Source organism: Taudactylus pleione, unplaced genomic scaffold, assembly GCF_031769625.1.
Source record: "Taudactylus pleione unplaced genomic scaffold, aTauple2 ptg000537l, whole genome shotgun sequence".
Taxonomy (NCBI): domain Eukaryota; kingdom Metazoa; phylum Chordata; class Amphibia; order Anura; family Myobatrachidae; genus Taudactylus; species Taudactylus pleione.
The window spans coordinates 7,515,586-7,535,454 of record NW_028284939.1 but is presented as its reverse complement, the minus strand read 5'-3'; the positions used below and the strand labels follow the sequence as shown (position 1 = coordinate 7,535,454).

Below are 19,869 nucleotides of genomic sequence, written 5' to 3'. Positions count from 1 at the left end.
GGCTATAACTCGGAACTCAGAGCTAACTGAGAGTTTTAAATGTCATATTCATTCTTTGCATGCTGACATCAATTAGAAGTAACTATTTTCACATCGGAAACATTTTCATTGTTGTGCAGTGATATCAGAGTATAAGTACAATGCACAATGGCAAACTATAACCTTAAGTACATAGCATAATAAGTATCACACCACAGACTGCGTAGGACAGATAACGGGGCAAAGCTAGGGCAGCTCACTGAGGTTAGCTGGAGTCGCGGGTGAGAATCCATTCTGTGCTCTGTGATCCTATACCCAAAGTATGGGCAAGCAGACAGTTGCCGAAGGAGACAAGGGAGCGGGACACTGATGACCTTAAGTGTGGAAAAACAAGGGGGAGCAGGGCCCTATCTGTAAGAGCTTACATAGTAAGTGGAAGGGATGAACAGTTGGAGGGTGAACTTTGAAAGGGTTGAAGGAGAAAGTATCAGGGTATGAGGAAAGCTTGTACGCTTTAAGGATGCTTTTAAAGCTGGGGAGGTTGGTACAGTGTCTGACTGAGCAAGGGGAGGTTGGTACAGTGTCTGACTGAGCAAAGACTTCCAGATCATGGGGCACAGGTAGTGACTTCCAGATGATAGGGCACCGCACACCAAATCTTGCTAGCAATGAGGTGGTCTGTTTTGGATGATTGGAAGGAGATAAGAGATTTAAAGAGGTAGTCCCCACTAATGGATGATTTCCTACATTACCATTCAGCTGTGCAGGAACATTCCTGAAGGTAACAAATGAGTTTACACTTCCAGGGTTGGATGCAGACTGCTGAAGCCTAAGAACGGCCAGGTAGCAGAGTCAAGAGTGTATGTGAGAGTAGAGTTGTAAAGTGATATAACTTGGTCAGGGCAGGAGAGGTTGGAGATGAGAGAGTGGAGGGGGCAGGTTCAAGAGCAGCAAGGTTGCTCTTGTGAGAGGTGAAGGTGAAAAGGGAGCGGTCAAAGGAGAGAATATGGTCAGAGATTGAGGGGGAATTGGCAAAAATCAGAGATCACAACAGGAAGGAGGAAGACCAGGTCAAGTGAATGGCTGCTGGAATGGGTCCAATGGGTGAAGTCAAAAGAGGTGATGAGGGAGAGCAACTCAGAAGCCGCAACATTTATGAGATTGTCCATTGGGATATCGAAGTCACCCAGAAAAACAGGAAAGGTCTGAGGAGAAGTGGGGAAGCCAGACAGCAAAGTTATCAAAGTAGTGAGAGGAGGAGACCAGGGGTGCGGTAGATGATCACCACAATAGGTGGAAGAGGTGGATCGAGTGCACCTCAAAAGAGGAAAAGGAGAAGTAGGGTTCAGGGGTAGGACACGGAGAGTGTAGCAGGGGGGAAGAAGGACTCCCGCGCCATCACCTTGTCAGTCACCAGGACGAGTATTGTGGGTGAGAGGCCCCAAAATGAGCGTGGGCAGTGGGTAAGTGTTGTCAAACTGGGAGAGGCCGGTTTCGGTAATGGCCAGAATGTTGGGGAACACAGAGATAAAATAGTCATGGTCAAAGGCCATTTTGTTTCAAACCCATTTGCCGTTTTCACAGAGTAAAGGAGAATGGGAGAGTATGCCGAGGGGTTACAGGGAAAAGGTTGATGGTTCAGGAGAGTAGCACATAAAGAGAGAGAGAGTGGGGATGGGACAGGGGGCTGGGGGGAAGCCAAGAGGGGAAAGGAGATGGTCCAGAGGGAGATAAAGATCTAAGAGGGAGGAGGTTTGGGTTGGCAAAAAGATGTATACATCAAGTGGGAGGAAATTGGGGAAGCGATAGTGGTAAAGGGGGCAAAAAAGACCACTGGGGAGTGGTGATGGGACAGAACAAGGGAGGACCAGTGAGTAAATGTAAAACAGGGACAAAGTGATGCAGTACAATACAGTGTATATATATATATCTATATATATATCTATATATATCTATATATATATATATATATATATATATATATATATATATATATATATATATATATATATATATATATATAAAATGGCAGCATGAAGCAGGACTAGTAGGCGGTGGTGTGAGGCAAAAAACAAAATGGCCCTTCGATATAAAAACAGAAATTTCATTTAGACAAATGGTGTTGCAGGGAAACCATAAACACAAGGCACATGTGCATGGAGATAAATATTGACTTGCATTGTGAAATAACACTCAGGGAGATTTTTATCCCAGGTGAACCACAGTATGTCTCAGCGCTAATCTGCCCAAAATCTGAGTAACAGAACAGCTTCTAAATTTTGCTTCGCCCGTGGATCATACTGACGCATGGTTGTACAGTCCAACGATGACCACTCACACTTGATAATTTAGTCTCCTGGCTGCATCTATGAGAATGGCCAATGACCATACAAACAATTCTGATTGGATCATTGGGGCTGCAGTTGTTCTAGGGACCACCCAGTGGTGATAATGGGCCAATATTACCAACAATATCTTGGGCAGCGAGTGTGTGGGCATCTTTACAGCATAACGTTTCCCAACAGCGTACCCCCCCACCCAGTCACAATGCTAATGTATAATGCTGGACTCTCACTATAGTGGATCTCAGACTTACATGATGCTATTGTGCGTCCCATCCTTTTCCTGCTCCCCTCTGTATGGACCTCACAGACTCCTGAACCATAGCCTGCCGGACTGTAGGCTATCCCCATTGTATTCTCTTGCCCAGATTTGCCCACTCCTCACCTGTACTTAGCTTTCATCATTTACTGTATAAATTATAACTATGTCTATTTCTCATAGATGCAGCCAGGAGACTAATTATCCTGTCGGACCGTACAACCTAGCGTCAGTATGATCCACGGGCGCAGCAAAATTTAGAAGCTGTTCTGTTACTCAGGTTTTGGGCAGATTAGCGCCGAGCCATACTGTGATTCTCCTGGGATAAAAATCTCCCTGAGAGTTATTTCACAATGCAAGTCCTGGTTGGCTTTTATCAAGCACACACTGAGAGTACCTAATGTGTAACCTTTTTATATAATGTTCTACTATTATGATGAGTTACTTTGGGACTACAAACACTGAGAAAGTCTGTCTCATTAGTGTGCCGGTTTCCTGACAAAAAAATCTTCCTAATTGAATTATTAGTTAATGAATCAGTTATCTTCTGTCTGACTTTTAAGTCCGTGGCATTTATGCCAGAAAATCAAAGGGCGTTCGTCTCTTAATACCACCGAGCTGCTCCTGTGCGATTTATGAGTTATTCATGTATAGCTGAGAAGTCCTTCAAGGTGAAAATGTTATTGTGAAGCTCATTATGGCGGTTTCTTGTCAGTAAACCAGTGAGAATATTATTAGGAATGTTTCCCTGGACCAAATGAATTAATGGAACATTTATATCTTTTTAAGCATTGTTATTGGAATATCATCTGCAAGTGAATGTGATCTATATGATCTGCCAATACCTAAAGTTATAGAGTCATTGAGGGGTATTCAATATGAAACGTTAACTTCACTGTCGAAGTTAACGTTTCATATCGGAGTTTTTTTCTGCGTTAAGTCTGGTGCGCGCTCCCGCTTATCCCCGTATTCAATATAAAATTAGCGAAAACGGGAAACTCCGAAGTTGGATTTGCGTAAAGTTACGAATTTTTCCTTAAAAAAATTGTAAGACTCCCCTAAAGTAGTAAAAACATGGGGGAACACTATGGGTACCCCCGTTTTATCCTTTAATTGAAAGTCGGGGATTTAAATAGCCGCAGCAGGTGTTTTTTTCCCGACATTGAAGAAGTGATGCAGAAGAGCACTTAGGTAATTTTTTTCGTTTTTTTAAGGGGTCCCATCAAATTTGGGGTACATGAAAATGGGTACTAGCATATTTTTATGTTCCTAAAGTAAGTTTTTCAAAATTCTGCATTTGTGCACCTGCCGCTATAATTCTATTCTAGAAAACACCTGCCACATACTTGCAGAATAGCCCTGAACCTATTTCCCTATTGTTAAACAATTTTTTCCCATTTTTTTTTTTCACCCCAATTTTTAAATTAATATTTTGGGGTGTCCCTATTTTTAAAAAAAAAAATTTTTTTGACACAGTTCATTTTTAAATGTCATTCCCAGGGGTGCAGGCTATTTTTTTTTAAGCCTGCACCCCTAAACCCCAATTCTGCACTTTTTTTCGACACCTATTCAATGGTGAAAAGTTATCCCCGTTTTATATCAAAGACTTTTCAAAACTGCGATAAGTCTTTGAAATTGAATACGGTGTAAAAGTCAAACCTGCGATAATGACGTCAAAAGTGCGATATTAACGCAAAAACGATGTTATCGCACCCATATTGAATACCCCTGTTTGTGTATATAACTTTAGGTGTTGTCGGATCACTGTGCATCTCTTGTGTTCGTCTGACTAACACTACAGATGTGTCCTTGCCTCGATACTCCATTAAGCGCGATGGCCTGAGTGAGTCACCAGGTCCGGTGCAACTCGCTGATTAAGTCGAAATGTGACACTTTGTATATCTCTGTGCGACGGAGACTACAAATGGAACTTGGCGTGGAAGAAAGCTTTGGCCGCTGCATCGTGATGTAGTTATGAGACCGGCGGCCGCCATGCTGCCGGTCTCAATACCGACAGGAGAATCCCGACAAGGGACTTAAGATAGGCGTCGAAATTCGGACGCCTATCTTATTCCCAACACCGGGAGACCGAAGGACACCAGCCCAAACGAGGTCAAAGTCCGGGGCGCCCTTAGTGTTAGCTGTGGGGGGGAGGGTTAGGTTTAGGGAGCGGGGTTAGGTTTTTTTTTGGGGGGGGGGTTAGGGTCAGGCACCCCTAGGGGGGGAGGGTTAGGGTTAGGCACCACTGGGGGGGTTTAGGGTTAGACACTACCTGGGAGGGTTAGGGTGCGGGGTGGGGAGGGTTAGGCTACAAAAAGGGAGGGTTAGGGGGAGAAGGGGGCAGGGTGAGCATACTTAACCAACCCCTGTCGGGATACCACTGTCTGTATTTTGACAGGAGGCATCCCGACAGCCGGCATTATATACCCATTCCCTGCATCGTAGCACTTTGTATGCTGATTGAGAGACTCAGGGGCACACAGATATTCAAGTGTCAAATTAATCAGCGCAGTCTCCTGGCGAATTGCGACTTAGCCGCTTTTTCGGCAAAAAAGACGCCCAGCGTTAGCAGTGTCTCACGGATCCAGGCGCGGCAAGAGGGGCTTTTTGAAGCGTCTGCAGCAAATCTGAGTGAGGACACAAAGTCTCCGCTTTGTAATTACTATTCATCATCTTTTTGTCTGTATACTGTATATCCGGTTTTGAACGATGTAGGGATGAAAGCACAGAGTGTATCGGGAGATGAATGTGCTGGTCTTGTAGGACATATTGACCTTTCCAGTTTTGTGTGCTGCGTGCGACAGGGGCAGTGACATGATGGGAATGGAGGCAGCAGGAAGCCACTGACTGAGCGTTATATAGTGGGAGGAGCAGGGTCCCCCAGCAGCACAGAGTATATCAGGTGGTTAGTGATGTGTGAGTGAGGACAGGGCTGCATGTGACAGGGGCAGTGACATGATGTGAGGAGGGGAATGGAGGCAACAGGAAGCCGCAGATTGAGTGTTATATAGTGGGAGGAGTAGGGTCCCCAGCAGCACAGAGTATATCAGGAGATGAGTGATGAGTTAGTGAGGACAGGCCTGCATGTGACAGGGGCAGTGACATGATGTGAGGAGGGGAATGGAGGCAGCAGGAAGTCACAGACTGAGAGTTATATAGTGGGAGGAGCAGGGTCCCCCAACAGCACAGAGTATATCAGGAGATGAGTGATGTGTTAGTGACAGGGGCAGTGACATGATATGAGGAGGTGAATGGAGGCAGCAGGAAGCCACAGACTAGTGGCCTGATTCAGCAAGGATCGCTATTCTGCTAGAACACACGCACCGCGCAGCGAAATGCAAATGTTTTCAATTGCATTGCGATCACAGCTTACCATAAGGACGTCCACTTCCCCTTACACACATCTATATACTTGGCCAAAATAATCGGTAACATCCGACTCATACGCACAGGTAAGGCAGGTCAGACCTCACTCAGGAATTGCTAACTTCAGCACACGCCATGAACCCTCATGCTGCTTATGATATTGCAGTGGATAATTCACACGCCTCTACAACGGCGTTGCAACGCACTGGCACGCCTGTGTTCGCCCGACTACCCCTCCCCCGTCACCACCCACAAACGCACTTCCTGTCAATCAATGGCCTCTTGGTCTGCGTAGCCTCTGCAAATGCATTTCCCAGCGCAATTGCTAGTTCATGCACTGCGATGCATGCGTAATGCGAATTAATCCACCGATTGCGTGCGACTTTGCTACTGCGATCCTTGCTGAATCAGCCCCTAAGATAAGAGTTATACAGTGGAAGGAGCGGAATCTCCAGCAGCACAGAGTATATCAGGAGATGAGATGTGCTAATGAAGACGGGACACCTTGTAAAATTCTCCTAAAGTATAAGTGAGACATACAAAAGAAACACCCTTGTCCATACCTCCACATTGCAAAGGAGACTCAATCATGTCATGTTGGATGCTGGGGTCCAGGGCAGGGGCGTATCTATAATGGGTGCAGGGAACACGGGCCCCTGGGTCCAGGGGAGCCCCGCACCGCACAACCTGCACCCATAATATTATTTACCTCTCCGGAGTCCCACATTGGCGCTGGGGTCCGGCGCTGTAAAACGACTGGAAAATGGCCGCGGCGGCCGTTTTCCTGTCGTTTGCGCAAACGCAGTGCAGAGAAAATGGCCGCCGCGGCCATTTTCCCGGTGACCTGTGCATACATTATAGACTCTGGGCACATTCTAGTGCCCAGAGTCTATAACTCCGGCGCTGGCTGCGCACAGCTCAGTGCGTTGCTGGGCGGAGAGGAGGGGGCCCGTGTCGGAGGCTGCACACGGGCCCCCTCTCTCTGCTGTCAGACAGGCCGTGCAGGTAGAGGAGAGTGGGGTGCAGCATATCACTGCTGGACTCATAGTGTGGAAGGTACATAGGCGGTATTATTATACCCCATCATACCAATGTAGCAAGTCCTCAAACCATTTTTTTTTGTAGTCGTGTGTGTATTTGGTTTATTTTTATGAGCATTAATACTCTTTTAAGCTGGTAATTTTTACTTTTCAGGCCAAAGGATTGGAAGCAGAAAGGCATGGAGCCTTAACTAAGATGATGGAAGGAAGCGTGCGTTTGGGGAGACTGGAAGAGACGGTGAAGGTAATGAGAGCGTTTTACCCTCCGTGCAATTCTGTGAGATTAGATCACAGGTTCTCAAACTCGGTCCTCAGGACCCCAAACAGGGCATGTTTTCCAGGTGTCCTCACAGAATCACTAGTGAAATAATTAGTTCCACCTGTGGATTTTTTAAAATGTGTCAGTGAGTAATGAATACACCTGTACACCTGCTGGGTGACCTGCAAACCGTGTGGGATCCTGAGGATTGAGTTTGAGAACGACTGAATTAGAGGAAGCAGAAAGTGAAGGTAAACTGGTGATAACGTAAGTCATTATGTGGAAATAAAATTTAAAAAAGTAGTTTTTTTTTTTTTTTTTATTATTATTATTATTTTATTTTTTTTTGCTGGGACATTTCCCAGTAATTAAAATATCCTTTTTAATACAGGTATTTTTTTTTTATTTTGGGATAATTCAATCTAAAGCTGAAAAAACAGGACCTTGCATGCAGCAGTTTCTACATTCTACTGGTGGCGTGATTTTGGCAGACAACTCGCTGCCGCTCAGATGTAGCGTGGAGAGTCCGCAACGTCTGCCAGAGTCTCGTTTAATATAATTGCTTACGCGCAGTATATTGGCTACTGACTACTGCAGAAGGGAGCTGGACAGTTGCATCTGCTCTTAAAGACTTGGAGGAACCCCAGCTAATTAGTCTTTTGGGACCTGGTTTTATACTCGAAATAATCCCGTAAAACAGACTGAAGTTGTTGTTTTGGTTACACAGTTTTCCATTAGTGTAGGATGCGGATTTCTATAATCCACTTACTCATTTTGCTCCCAGTAAAACAGCCTGCTCTGTGCGGCATGGTGTTCTCCCAGAATAATAAACTCCGAGTGACATTAATGAAAAAAGAGGAAAATAGAAATATTGCGTCATGCTTTTATTTTTATCTGACTGCAGCACCCACGCAGTTTTTACTGCCACTCTGAGAATTCCAAAAAGTAATGACTCACCCAACCCAGCTGTGATTGGTGCTGGGCTAATGGGATAAACTGTAGAGATCTTTACGTGAATTGTTACAAAAATGTTTGCATTGCTAATAGCAGCCTAAAATTCACTGTATCTGGCCGATGGGCTGTTTCAGGAAGCCTAATTCATGAAGCTCGGGGGGGAGAAAAAGTTGGATATAATTGCAAATTTAAGTGCGTAGAAAGTTATCAGCGGAGCTCAGGAGAAAAGCATTTCCTAATCTAAATTAAATTTAGAAAAACACACTGATGTCTGACGTTTATATAGAACATATGTTTGTCTTTCGTCGTTGTAAACCACGCATATAGGGCCTGATTCAGAGCCGCTCGTTCGCTCCGAGCGATGTTAGCCCAACTGCGCATGCGTACGGATCGTAATACGCATGCGCGAACCAGTCAGTGCGGCCGAAATTCATGTGCTCGCAAAATAGCGAATGCCTGATAGTTTGAGTGACAGGAGTAGACGTATGTGGGTGGTAACGGGGGAAGGTGCTTGAAAACGGGGAGTGGAGATCAGAACACAGGCGTGCTTAAAGGTCAAAACGGGCGTTTTATGGGTGTGCATAATTAAAACAGCAGCGTCATTGACCACGTCACTGGGTTATTTTATAGCCAGAACTGCTCGCAAAATTGTGGTAGCAAAAACCAACCCCAAGAATAGCGAGCAGTTCATACCCTGGTCGATGTACTCGATTAATCTAACAAATAGCGGACATGACGTAGGATGCGAGCGGCCAGGGGGCGTATTTTTCCAAAAAACGACTGCAAGTTTTGTTCGCTCATTCAGACCTAAAGGCGTGAACAGACCGCAAAGAGCGAACGGTTGATTTGAATTACCACCCCTATTTTCTGGACGAGCGAGCGCTAATTGCGTCCGGCTCTGAATCAGGCCCATAGATCACTTTTGGTGGTTCATTTATTATTAGTTCTGCTTACCATTTTATTTATAAAGCAATATATACCAGATTTTCTTTCTTGTCCAGACAAACCAACAGCATTGGCTCTTCTCTTGAAAGATAAATATATAATATCTTGATTTTCGAGGAAGAGACCACATAATACCTTACAGGTATTTTACCATGGTTTATGTCAAAATGCAGATTAAGATTTCACATTTTAACACCCTCAAGTGATCTTTAAATTGTCAGTGCTGCTTGTATTATGGGCAGCACCTCCGTCATGTTCCTAAGTTATATTACCATATATTCACGGAGACATAGGGTAACGGAGAAAAAAAACCTATAACAGCAGAAGAGGCGGGCCGCGCTCAACCGGAAGGGAACGCTTGGATCCGCAACGCAGTCCGAGGCATGACTAAATTCTGCCTACAAAACTGCTCCGACAATATAATAGGCTATAAAATAGATACTTTTCGATTTTTCCCGTTAGCCTGAGAAGCAAATTGGACACAAAATAAATAACTTGAGATTTAAAGCAAATGTTCTGACTAGATGAGGGAATATTTTTTTTTTGCCTGGCTCCGCTTCCAAAATGGCACCTACCCAAGAGTTAGGCATGCCAGGGGACACGGACGATGAGTCGCGCAGAGATGAAATATTGCAGGAGGCCGCAGACTCTCGTCTTTGCCCTCTAAAGAGGACTTCACGGAGTGCGAAGCATCAGCTTATGGATATGTGTAAAGAGGGCAAACTGATCTCTGCTGAAAAGGGATTTCGCCTGTATAAACCAGAGATTGTGCCTAAAAATTGCAAACCATAAAATAATTAAAAAAAAAAATATATATATATATATATATATATATAATATATTTTTTTAATGGTCTGTGATTTTTAGGAAATAGTATATAGTGCAATTGGCGCATAAAAGGCTTCCCGGATTCTATACCAGGTGAAGCAGAGACAAACTAGCCACCATAAATAGATGTTGGGTAATGAAGCTTATATACTCAATGTAATACATTGGGCTCTCCATCCTACTGTACACTAGTCCCTGCTGACCAGCCTGGAGGAATCATTTTGTTTTGTTCATTTATACATGTTAATAGAAGTGATGGTCTGCAAAGGTAGGCTGGCTGATCCACTCCGATGGTGGCCGATCAGCGCCTGCGTAGGATCTGTACTGCGCATGTTGCGGTCAGTGTCTGCAGTGCCCCCTAACCCGCCGCATGATTGACATGCTGTGGCCGTTTGGGGGGGGCCCGCGACGGCCAATGTACCAGAAAACGGGGCCATGCTGAGACAAATGCCTTGTGAAAACATCTGCCGTCCTCCATAACCTGAGGGATCCTCAGATGGTATACGTTTACGCAGTTGATCCGATGGCTGCAGATCACAGAGACCGACATTAGCATATTTTTTACATTGCTGCTGTGTCCAACAATGCGGCAGTGAAGCTAAAAGCGTTCAGCTCTGACCGGCCCCCTCTGTCCTCTCATACCACCCTATGCTTATTACCTCTGTCCTTTCATCACCTTCCCCCAATGATACCACCCTATGCTTATTACCTCTGTCCTTTCATCACCTTCCCCCAATGATACCACCCTATGCTTATTACCTCAGTCCTTTCATCACCTTCCCCCAATGATACCACCCTATGCTTATTACGTCTGTCCTTTCATCACCTTCCCCCAATGATACCACCCTGTGCTTATTACCTCTGTCCTTTCATCACCTTCCCCCAATGATACCACCCTATGCTTATTACCTCAGTCCTTTCATCACCTTCTCCCAATGATATCACCCAATGCTTATTACCTCAGTCCTTTCATCACCTTCCCCCAATGATACCACCCTGTGCTAATTACCTCTGTCCTTTCATCACCTTCTCCCAATGATACCACCCAATGCGTATTACCTCTGTCCTTTCATCACCTTCCCCCCAATGATACCACCCTATGCTTATTACCTCAGTCCTTTCTTCTCCTTCTCCCAATGATACCACCCTATGCTTATTACGTCTGTCCTTTCATCACCTTCCCCCAATGATACCACCCTGTGCTTATTACCTCTGTCCTTTCATCAACTTCTCCCAATGATACCACCCTATGCTTATTACCTCTGTCCTTTCAGCACCTTCTCCCAATTATACCACCCTATGCTTATTACCTCTGTCCTTTCAGCACCTTCTCCCAATGATACCACCCTATGCTTATTACCTCTGTCCTTTCAGCACCTTCTCCCAATGATACCACCCTATGCTTATTACCTCAGTCCTTTCAGCGCCTTCCCCCAATGATACCACCCTATGCTTATTACCTCAGTCCTTTCATCACCTTCCCCCAATGATACCACCCTATGCTTATTACGTCTGTCCTTTCATCACCTTCCCCCAATGATACCACCCTGTGCTTATTACCTCTGTCCTTTCATCACCTTCCCCCAATGATACCACCCTATGCTTATTACCTCAGTCCTTTCATCACCTTCTCCCAATGATTCCACCCTATGCTTATTACGTCTGTCCTTTCAGCACCTTCCCCCAATGATACCACCCTATGCTTATTACCTCAGTCCTTTCATCACCTTCCCCCAATGATACCACCCTATGCTTATTACGTCTGTCCTTTCATCACCTTCCCCCAATGATACCACCCTATGCTTATTACCTCTGTCCTTTCATCACCTTCCCCCCAATGATACCACCCTATGCTTATTACCTCAGTCCTTTCATCACCTTCCCCCAATGATACCACCCTCAATCCTACTGTGGACTTTGCTGCTTTTTGCCTCAGCTTCGCCTCCCTAAATTATCAATGGAAGTATTCTCTGTGTTTGATGAGGCGTTTGATGATTGCTGCTCTGGGAAGAACCCAGGCCCTGATGGCTGCGTATTATACATTATTCCTGTAAGGGTCAGGTACTACAGTTCCAAATCTGGAGGATAATTGTAACTGACCTGACTGTACCTTGTTCCCTTCTCCTATCACTGGTATTCCCAAAACAGGGAAAAGATCCTTCATTTTAGTTATAGGCCTGTGTTTTAAGTGTAGATATTGAGCTCAGGGGCAAACGCAGGGTTTTTACAGGGGGGTTTCCACACACTCACATATACTGTGTGTGTGTGTGTGTGTGTGTGTGTGTGTATGTATGTATATGTGTATTTGTGTATATTTATATATATATATATATATATATATATATTACACACACACACATATGTCACACATACCTCACACCTACTGTATGTTACACATACATTACACACATACTTAACTTGCATCAGCTGCAGGTTGTAGACCTGATTGGGACGGGATCTGGCAGGCCGGCACCATGTCATTAGGCCCCTCCCCCTAGCTACAAAATGCAACGATTTGCAGGTCAACGTTGTTAAACAGCATCCACAATACATATGGAATCGGTGTCTCCAATGAGGCTCTTCCTGAGGAAGCCGTTTTATAGGTGGAACCAATATTCATAAGAAAGCTGACTCTCCCTTTTCTTGTAACTAAAGTCTTCATGGAGGCATAAAGTTAATTGATGATTATTACTGGCTCAGCCCAAAAAATGGCTGCCAAGTGATGGAAATAGACCATCTGCGCCATGCATATAGTAAGTGTCCACAAACCTCTGAAGTAACTCCTTTTTTATTTTTAGAATTATGTAATAAATAAACATCTTCTAGAAGGTGCTAGATAAATAAGTAGAATGTGATTGGTTGCTATGGGCAACATCTCCACTTCTATAAACCTGCACTTTAGTAAATATACCCCGTAGTCTTCACTCCACACCAATGCGAAATCCATTTTGTAATTTTTGATGCAAGTAGAACTGCTCAGACATAGAGATGAGATCAAGTGTCCGAAAATCTCCATGGAAATGCTGGATAAATTCACATTTTTGTTATATAACTGAACAATGAAGGTTGCCATGGACAACTAGTAATTAGTTTGTCACAGCAAATTTTTCTCAGTCACCCTATTTGTTGCATTTATGGGTATAGCTAGCAGCTCGGAGGTATCGTCCGTCCCCCCCCTCCATTTCCCTGTATGAGTTTGCTTAGGGTTGCCAATCTTTGTTTTTTTTTTTCCCTCACTTCTGACATGTATATTTTGAAATCTGAAAATGCACAAGTCATTAAAGTGCACGTACAAGAGACTAGGCCCTGAAATAAAGTGAATTATACAGCCATCACTGATTGGACAGTTCTGCATTCTGGGTTGAACAGATTAGACCGGTCACTGACAGATCATTATTGACCTGTGATCTAGCGATGCAAGCTCTTCTCACATCAAAGTATGCCAGTCAGCAAACCCTGTATATATGGAGGTGTGGCCAGACATCGCTAATGAAGGTAGAAAATGTTGCCAAAAACTCTGTCCCGAAAATGTCGGAGGAGCCGATCATTTATTTATTTTGTTTATATGATACTGGTATTTTGCAAATTTGAACTTGACATGAGAATTTACATACCAAATTGTCCTTTGGCATAGTTTCTATGCCTGAAGTATGTTTAATATTTTGGATTGCCCAATATCCCAATATGGACTGGAGCTGCTAATCAGCCCTGGCTATCCCCTGTGCGTGTGCCCGCAAAAAGGGCGTGACCTCGTCACAAAAGGGGGTGTGAGTACGCCTCACGGGCGTGCCATGAGTCACAGTGGCCTGGCCTCCCGGCACGTTCCAGTCCTTTAGTATCCAGAGCGCCGGGAGACGGAGCTGCTTGGCCAGGGATTAACACCGGATCGGCCCTTCTGGCATTTGCCAGGTGGGCAGTCCGGCCTTGCTCCGTGTTATCGGTCCTAAGTTGTCCAGAATTGGTTTGAGGAGCACTCTGGAGAGTTTAGACGAATGGTATGGTTGCCATGTTTGCCCGACATGAACCCAATCCAGCATTTATAGGATGCGGTGTAGATGTCCATTTGATCCGGCACCTACAAATCTCAAAGAGCTGTAGGAAGCTATCCAGATGTCGTAGGTCTTCTGCCATACTTGTGGAATTGATGCCATGTCCAGTTGCTGCACTTTGCCGGGCTAGAGGGGGTCCTACACGATGCTGGGCATCTATCCCATGACTTTTGCCACAGTATATGTATTGCACCCTAACAATATGTTTGACTGCAGTATATTACTGCTTACCAGCCAGGATGCTAGACCTCATTTTGATCTTGTGAGCAGGGCCCTTTTCCCTCGTGCCTCTCCTTATCCTTTCTTCTACTCCTTACTCCCCACAAGGGCACCTAACGCTTGATTGCTGACTCCTTGCTGCTTAATTTGAGTCTTATAATCGCTAATGCAGCATGTCCTTGTCCTGTATTGTACTGTAAGTCACTGGTTTCTTGTTCAGTTATGTTTATGCACTTTGTAAGGCGCTGAGGAACACTTGTGGCACCATATAAATAAAGGATAATAATAATAATGACGACCTCAAACCCTTTCTATAACCAGCAGTAAACAAATAACATCTGATGGATAGAACTCGCATTGTTAAACCGCATCCACAAAACATATGGAATCAGTGGCTCCATTGAGGCTCTTCCTGAGGAAGCCGTTTTATGGGTGGAACCAATATTCATAAGAAAGCTGACTCTCCCTTCTCTTGGAACTAAAGCCTTCATGGAGGCATAGAGTTTTATTGATGATGATTATTATTGGCTCAGCCCACAAAATGGCTGCCAAGTGATGGAAATAGACCATCTGCGCCATGCATATAGTAAGTGTCCACAAACTTTTGAAGTAACTCCTTTTTTATTTTTAGAATTATGTAATAAATAAACTTTTTGTGGTTTTAGGCTCAAGGATGCTCCCTGTATTACATAATCTATACCACCCAAAAAAAAAAGATGGTTATCCTCGATAGAGGCCCTCAGTGTCAAAGTGATATCACTGTTTTTTTTGTTAGATTGGTAAGCTGCATTCCTGTAAGTATGGTTTCATTTTTCAGAAATTGGTGCCTCCTCTGTCTGTGGACTAAAATCTCTTTATGAGGTGGATCAACACAGGTAGTGAACAAATAAATATTAACATCTTTATAAATGAGGAAGACCAAGCCTATTGAAAGCTAAGACTTCCACAGAGGTGTGACTCATGCCTTAAATTAGTAAGGGGTCTATTTACTAAGCAGTGTTAGGAGACACAGTGAAAAGTGATAAGGTGCCAGCCAATCAGCTCCTAACTGCCATTTCACAGGCTGTGTTTGAAAAATGACAGTTGGGAGCTGATTGGCTGGCACCTCATCACTTTTTACTCTGTCTCCTAACACTGCTTAGTAAATAGACCCCTAAATAACTTAACAGCATGGTCAGGGTCATGTAAAAAAAAAAAAAAAAATGTTAACCCATGCTGGCTGGCTGTAATTATGGATATTGTGGCTCTGCAAGAGGAGACCTCAGTGGCCTATATTTACTAAACTATGAGATTTAAAAGTGAAATAATAGTAAATTCAAAGCCCAGTGACTTCAAAAGAGGGGCGGTTTGTTGCGTGCCGTTCCCAAGGTCCTTCAGTGACCAAAACAGTCCAACCTGCTAACGTTTCAGAGGTATTTGTATCGTCAACGTCGAATACAGAGGAAAAATGTAACCCGGCAGAGAACAGCAGTGAGCGGAAGCGCATATTCCTGGAAAGTGTGTCTGCTTTCATTTGCAATCTGAAGTGCAAGATAAACCTGATCACAACTTGTGGCACAAGCGGCCAGTTTGGTCAAAAATGCTTCGGTGGGAACGTAACTGAGCTGGAAGCATCTGGCATTGCTATATTGGCGCATTCAGGGGTTCAGAGACCACAGACTGGGCTACTGAGCAGTGGAAGAAGGTGATGGGGATTAAAGAATAACCCTTCACTATGTTCTTCAAAAAAAAAAGGCGAGTGAACGTGTGGCATCTTTTTACAGACCTGTTTCAACGTTGAAGGACTCTGGTGGTTCCGTAATGTTCTGGTGCATTTTCTCTTTGCAAGTGTTCCCTTAGGTGACCAGGGTCCTTGCTGATTGCTGCCTAATGGTACTGAGCAATTATCTTGACGCTATGTGTATTCCAATTCTGCCAGGAGGTTGCTCTACCAGGATGACGATGCCCCCAATCAGAGGACATGTGTGGTCGCCCCCTAGTTTGATTAGCATGACACTCATGTTAACAATATCTCTTTGCCTTCTCAGCCAACAGTCAATCATTTATGAGATATTCTGGAACAATGCTTGAGAAAGCTTATCCACCACCATCCACGACAATTGGGCATCGGTTGAGTAACTTTCTGATGGTAGATTAATGTTGCATCCTTTCAGCACAGCTCAAAGTATTGGTAGAAGTAGTGCAACAGAGGGACTACGTGCCATACTGAGTTTCTTTTTGTGTTTCTATTATTATCCTGCAAGAATGAATTGTGGATGATCTGGGGGCAGCTAGGTAGAACTACTTAGTTTTTGAGATTTATGGTCGTGTGCAAGCAGAATGCCAGTCATTTTTGCAGACTTATCTTCCATGTTTTTCCACTGTGCGTGCGACGGAGCCGAGCATAGGCAACTACAGGGGATGCAGAGATCTACGCAAATCGGTCAGATCTCAATTTCTAGTTGAAAAGTTGGAACTGGTTTGTAATGGGGCATTTGCACCTAGGCTAAGTTCAGAGCGGACGTGCCCGATGGAATTGTGGGCTATGCAGGGCTGTGTAATGCACATAATATAATGTAATATAATGCACCTGCTTCAGATGTGCCATTTGCACCTAGGATGGGGCTGGCACAGGTGCCCACTGATAATGACTTTGAAACCAAGCGCATGGATCGGGAGCGTTCTAATCTGCAGCAATACGTTCGACATGCATTCAGCTCTGCATTTTCACCTTATTGCATTTGTGTAATAATTAGGATATCATGGAAATACTTATGATTTTTTTTTCTTGCCTACTAAATCTCAGTTTGCGTCTGAGGCTTATACATTTAAGGCTTACAGGACAGTTCCTCCTATTTCAAGGCCATTCCATGTCTACTGGACGCAGAAACTTTAGCAATAAATCCACTGGCTACAATTAGTCACATGTGTCATTATAGAATGTATTCTGCATCAGTTTTCAGGCAAGCTGCAGGCCTGAGTCACAAAAGAAAATGATTTAATTACTAATTAGGGTCCTTGAGCTTCCATTTGTTACTGTCTCACTAATGAGCATAGCAAAAAAAAATAAAATGCTGTTAATTCATGGAATTAGTCTGTCTGGGCGTCTGGGCACCTTCCTTTCATCAGTGTCTGTTGAAAAGGCCTTTTCTGCAATAAACACAACAGTGAAGTATCCTAGATTGGAACAGACTGCGGCCCCTTCTATTCAAGATGTTGCAATTAGTCCATTGAGCAACCATTATTACCAACACTACACACTTAAATCCTCTCTATTCAGCCTGATTGTCTGCTTGCTTGACTTGTTTTTGGCTGTACATAAGAGTGCTTCAGATGGATTACCAGACCCTACATCCAGCGTTTTGTTTTAATGGATTATCCTGAGAGAATTACCCGTTTATGTCTCTAAGATCGAAAGCCACTAACAGGTTTGAAGAGTAAAAAGCTGTATGTATTTGCAGATTTTAATATGTACCCATCCAGGGCAGGGCCACATGGGTCTGGGGCTGAATATAGACTTGGGCCTAGAAGAAGTGAGGGAGCTGTGACCAGTGCTGTGTGGGCGTGGCCAGTCCCATGTGGGTGGGTACACGCCCTACACTATCAGCCCCAATGTCACCCTAAATATGTACAAATAGTCAAATTGCATAATTTTGTGAGGAAAATAATTTCAATTTTAATACTTATAATGTATGGCTGATAGTGTGGCTAGATGCTCATCGTCCAGCTGTCAGGATGATAGTCTTCTCTTTATATGGAGACCTGGGACTGTAGCCCATTCCACGCCATTGTTAATCTGGCCCTGTACCCATCACCTACGGTATGCACAGTGGAACGGCCAAATACATAAGAACAAAACTTACATGCAGCCAGAAATAGTTGTTGTGGGTTTATTTTCTTACATTTATTGCAATAATGCTACAGGTATTACGACTGCTTTGAACTGAACCCATTGGCCACTCAGGGCCGGATTCAGAGCCGGACGCTCTGACAGAGCGCTCACTCTGAATCAGGGCTGGCCTTCTGTTTTTTTAGAGCGGCCTCCTGGCCGCTCGCATAGCTGTGGGTGACCACCCACAGCTATAGCGAGCGGCCAGGAAGATGGTCGCGATGATCAAGACCATTGCGACCATCGGGCTTGCGATGAGACCTTTGTGGTATGGTCTCGTTGCTGCAAGCCCTAGAGTACTTTCGCCTCTAACAGAGCCGAAAGCACTCCCACTGACATCACTTGTGATGTCAGTGGGGCCGGCCCCAGATGGTAGGCGTTCCCATGGGAACGCCTCCGTCTGGCCAGCCACACCCCCCACCCACCAAAGGGGGCGTGCTGTCATTCAACATCGACAGCACGCCCCCTTTGGTGCGAGACCCAGAGTGACGGCTTGCCCGTCGCTATCCGGGTCTCGCGCATGCGCACGACGGAGCCGGCTCCGTCGTGCGCACTGGGCCACCATCGACACACTTGCGAGCGGGTCTGAATCAGGCCCTCAGTGCGGTCATACATTCCTTGGGCTGAACCAGACTTCATGAGACACGCAGCCTGTCCATTCACTAGCACCTAGTGACATCACTGAGACGCTTGGCGATTCTTGCCCCGTACTTGGTCCCTAGTGAATTCGTATGATAACGGTGTGAGCCTCCATCGTCTGTACGTGATGGCGACCCTTTAATAGGATTTAATGCTCCTTGCAACATCCACGCAATCAAGAGTCCCATAGTCTCCAATGGAACTAGGTCTCTAGTGACAAAATAATTATGGATAGGACCACAAACAATTTTGTATTTGCTTTGTTTTTCTCTTCTTGTGGGCTATGGTCCCTGTTTTATTATTTTTTTCAAATCGCCAGAAAATAGGAAAAAGAAACAAGGCCGGGAGCTATAGAACAAAAAACAATAACACAACGCTTACCCCCTACACACTTTTTTGAAGGATGTTATGTTATTTTTTACCATAAAATAACCTTGCGTTATTGTGGTCACCTTGCCCATTTGTATAGTGTTTTCTGCGCTTCTAAGCAGCAACAAAATAATGTTTTTGAAGTATTCTAGATACTGACAATACCTGACGTAAATTCGGTTTCATGCAGTAAATTCGGCAAGCGCTGTCTTCACAAATTACCCATCTACCGGCTACAACAAGTAACTCAAGTATCGAGCCGCATCGCAATTTCCTACTGTTTAAAAAAATAAAATAAAATGGTAAAACACGGAATTCAAAATCGGGTTATAGTGAAACGCTGACAAAAGTGCTGCTCAAGTAGTTCTCAAATAAAAAGGTACTTTACCTCCTGTCGAATAACTTGGAAACTCTTGAATATCTGGAAACAAACAATGGGCCTGATTCAGACCCATTCGCTTTATGCGATCGCTCGCTCCCAGCATATGCAAATTCGGCTAAGTGACGTCAAGGCAGCCACTTGCACGACAAGTCATAAGCACGCCCACTATGTCTTGCTGAACGATCACTTTGCGTATGTAGACGCCCACCAGCCTGTCTTAAGACTCCCACTTGCGCACGTCATCTCCTGGAAGTGTATGCAACCATCGGTACATTGTGTACCATCGGATGCGATCGCAGCACTTGTGGAAGACCATACCCTACCGCAAGCACTGCGAGCACTTCAGTGTAAAAAACAGCCAGGTGACGTGT

The 19,869-nt window shown here is 44.5% G+C and overlaps 1 protein-coding gene across 3 annotated transcripts in view; it reads left to right on the top strand.

The window, feature by feature from the left end:
• CEP89 (centrosomal protein 89) overlaps window positions 1–19,869 on the top strand; it is a 163,196-nt gene that overhangs the window by 82,400 nt on the left and 60,927 nt on the right. Inside the window, exons 17-18 of one of the 3 annotated variants that reach the window (XM_088451087.1) lie at window positions 7,141–7,230; window positions 7,637–8,095. In XM_088451087.1, coding sequence (XP_088307213.1) covers window positions 7,141–7,230; window positions 7,637–7,804 — 258 coding nt within the window. In that variant the 3' untranslated portion in view covers window positions 7,805–8,095. Of the gene's footprint in view, window positions 1–7,140; window positions 7,231–7,636; window positions 8,096–19,869 lie in introns of those variants that run through there. The other 2 variants (XM_088451088.1, XM_088451086.1) reach the window with 2 other exon arrangements.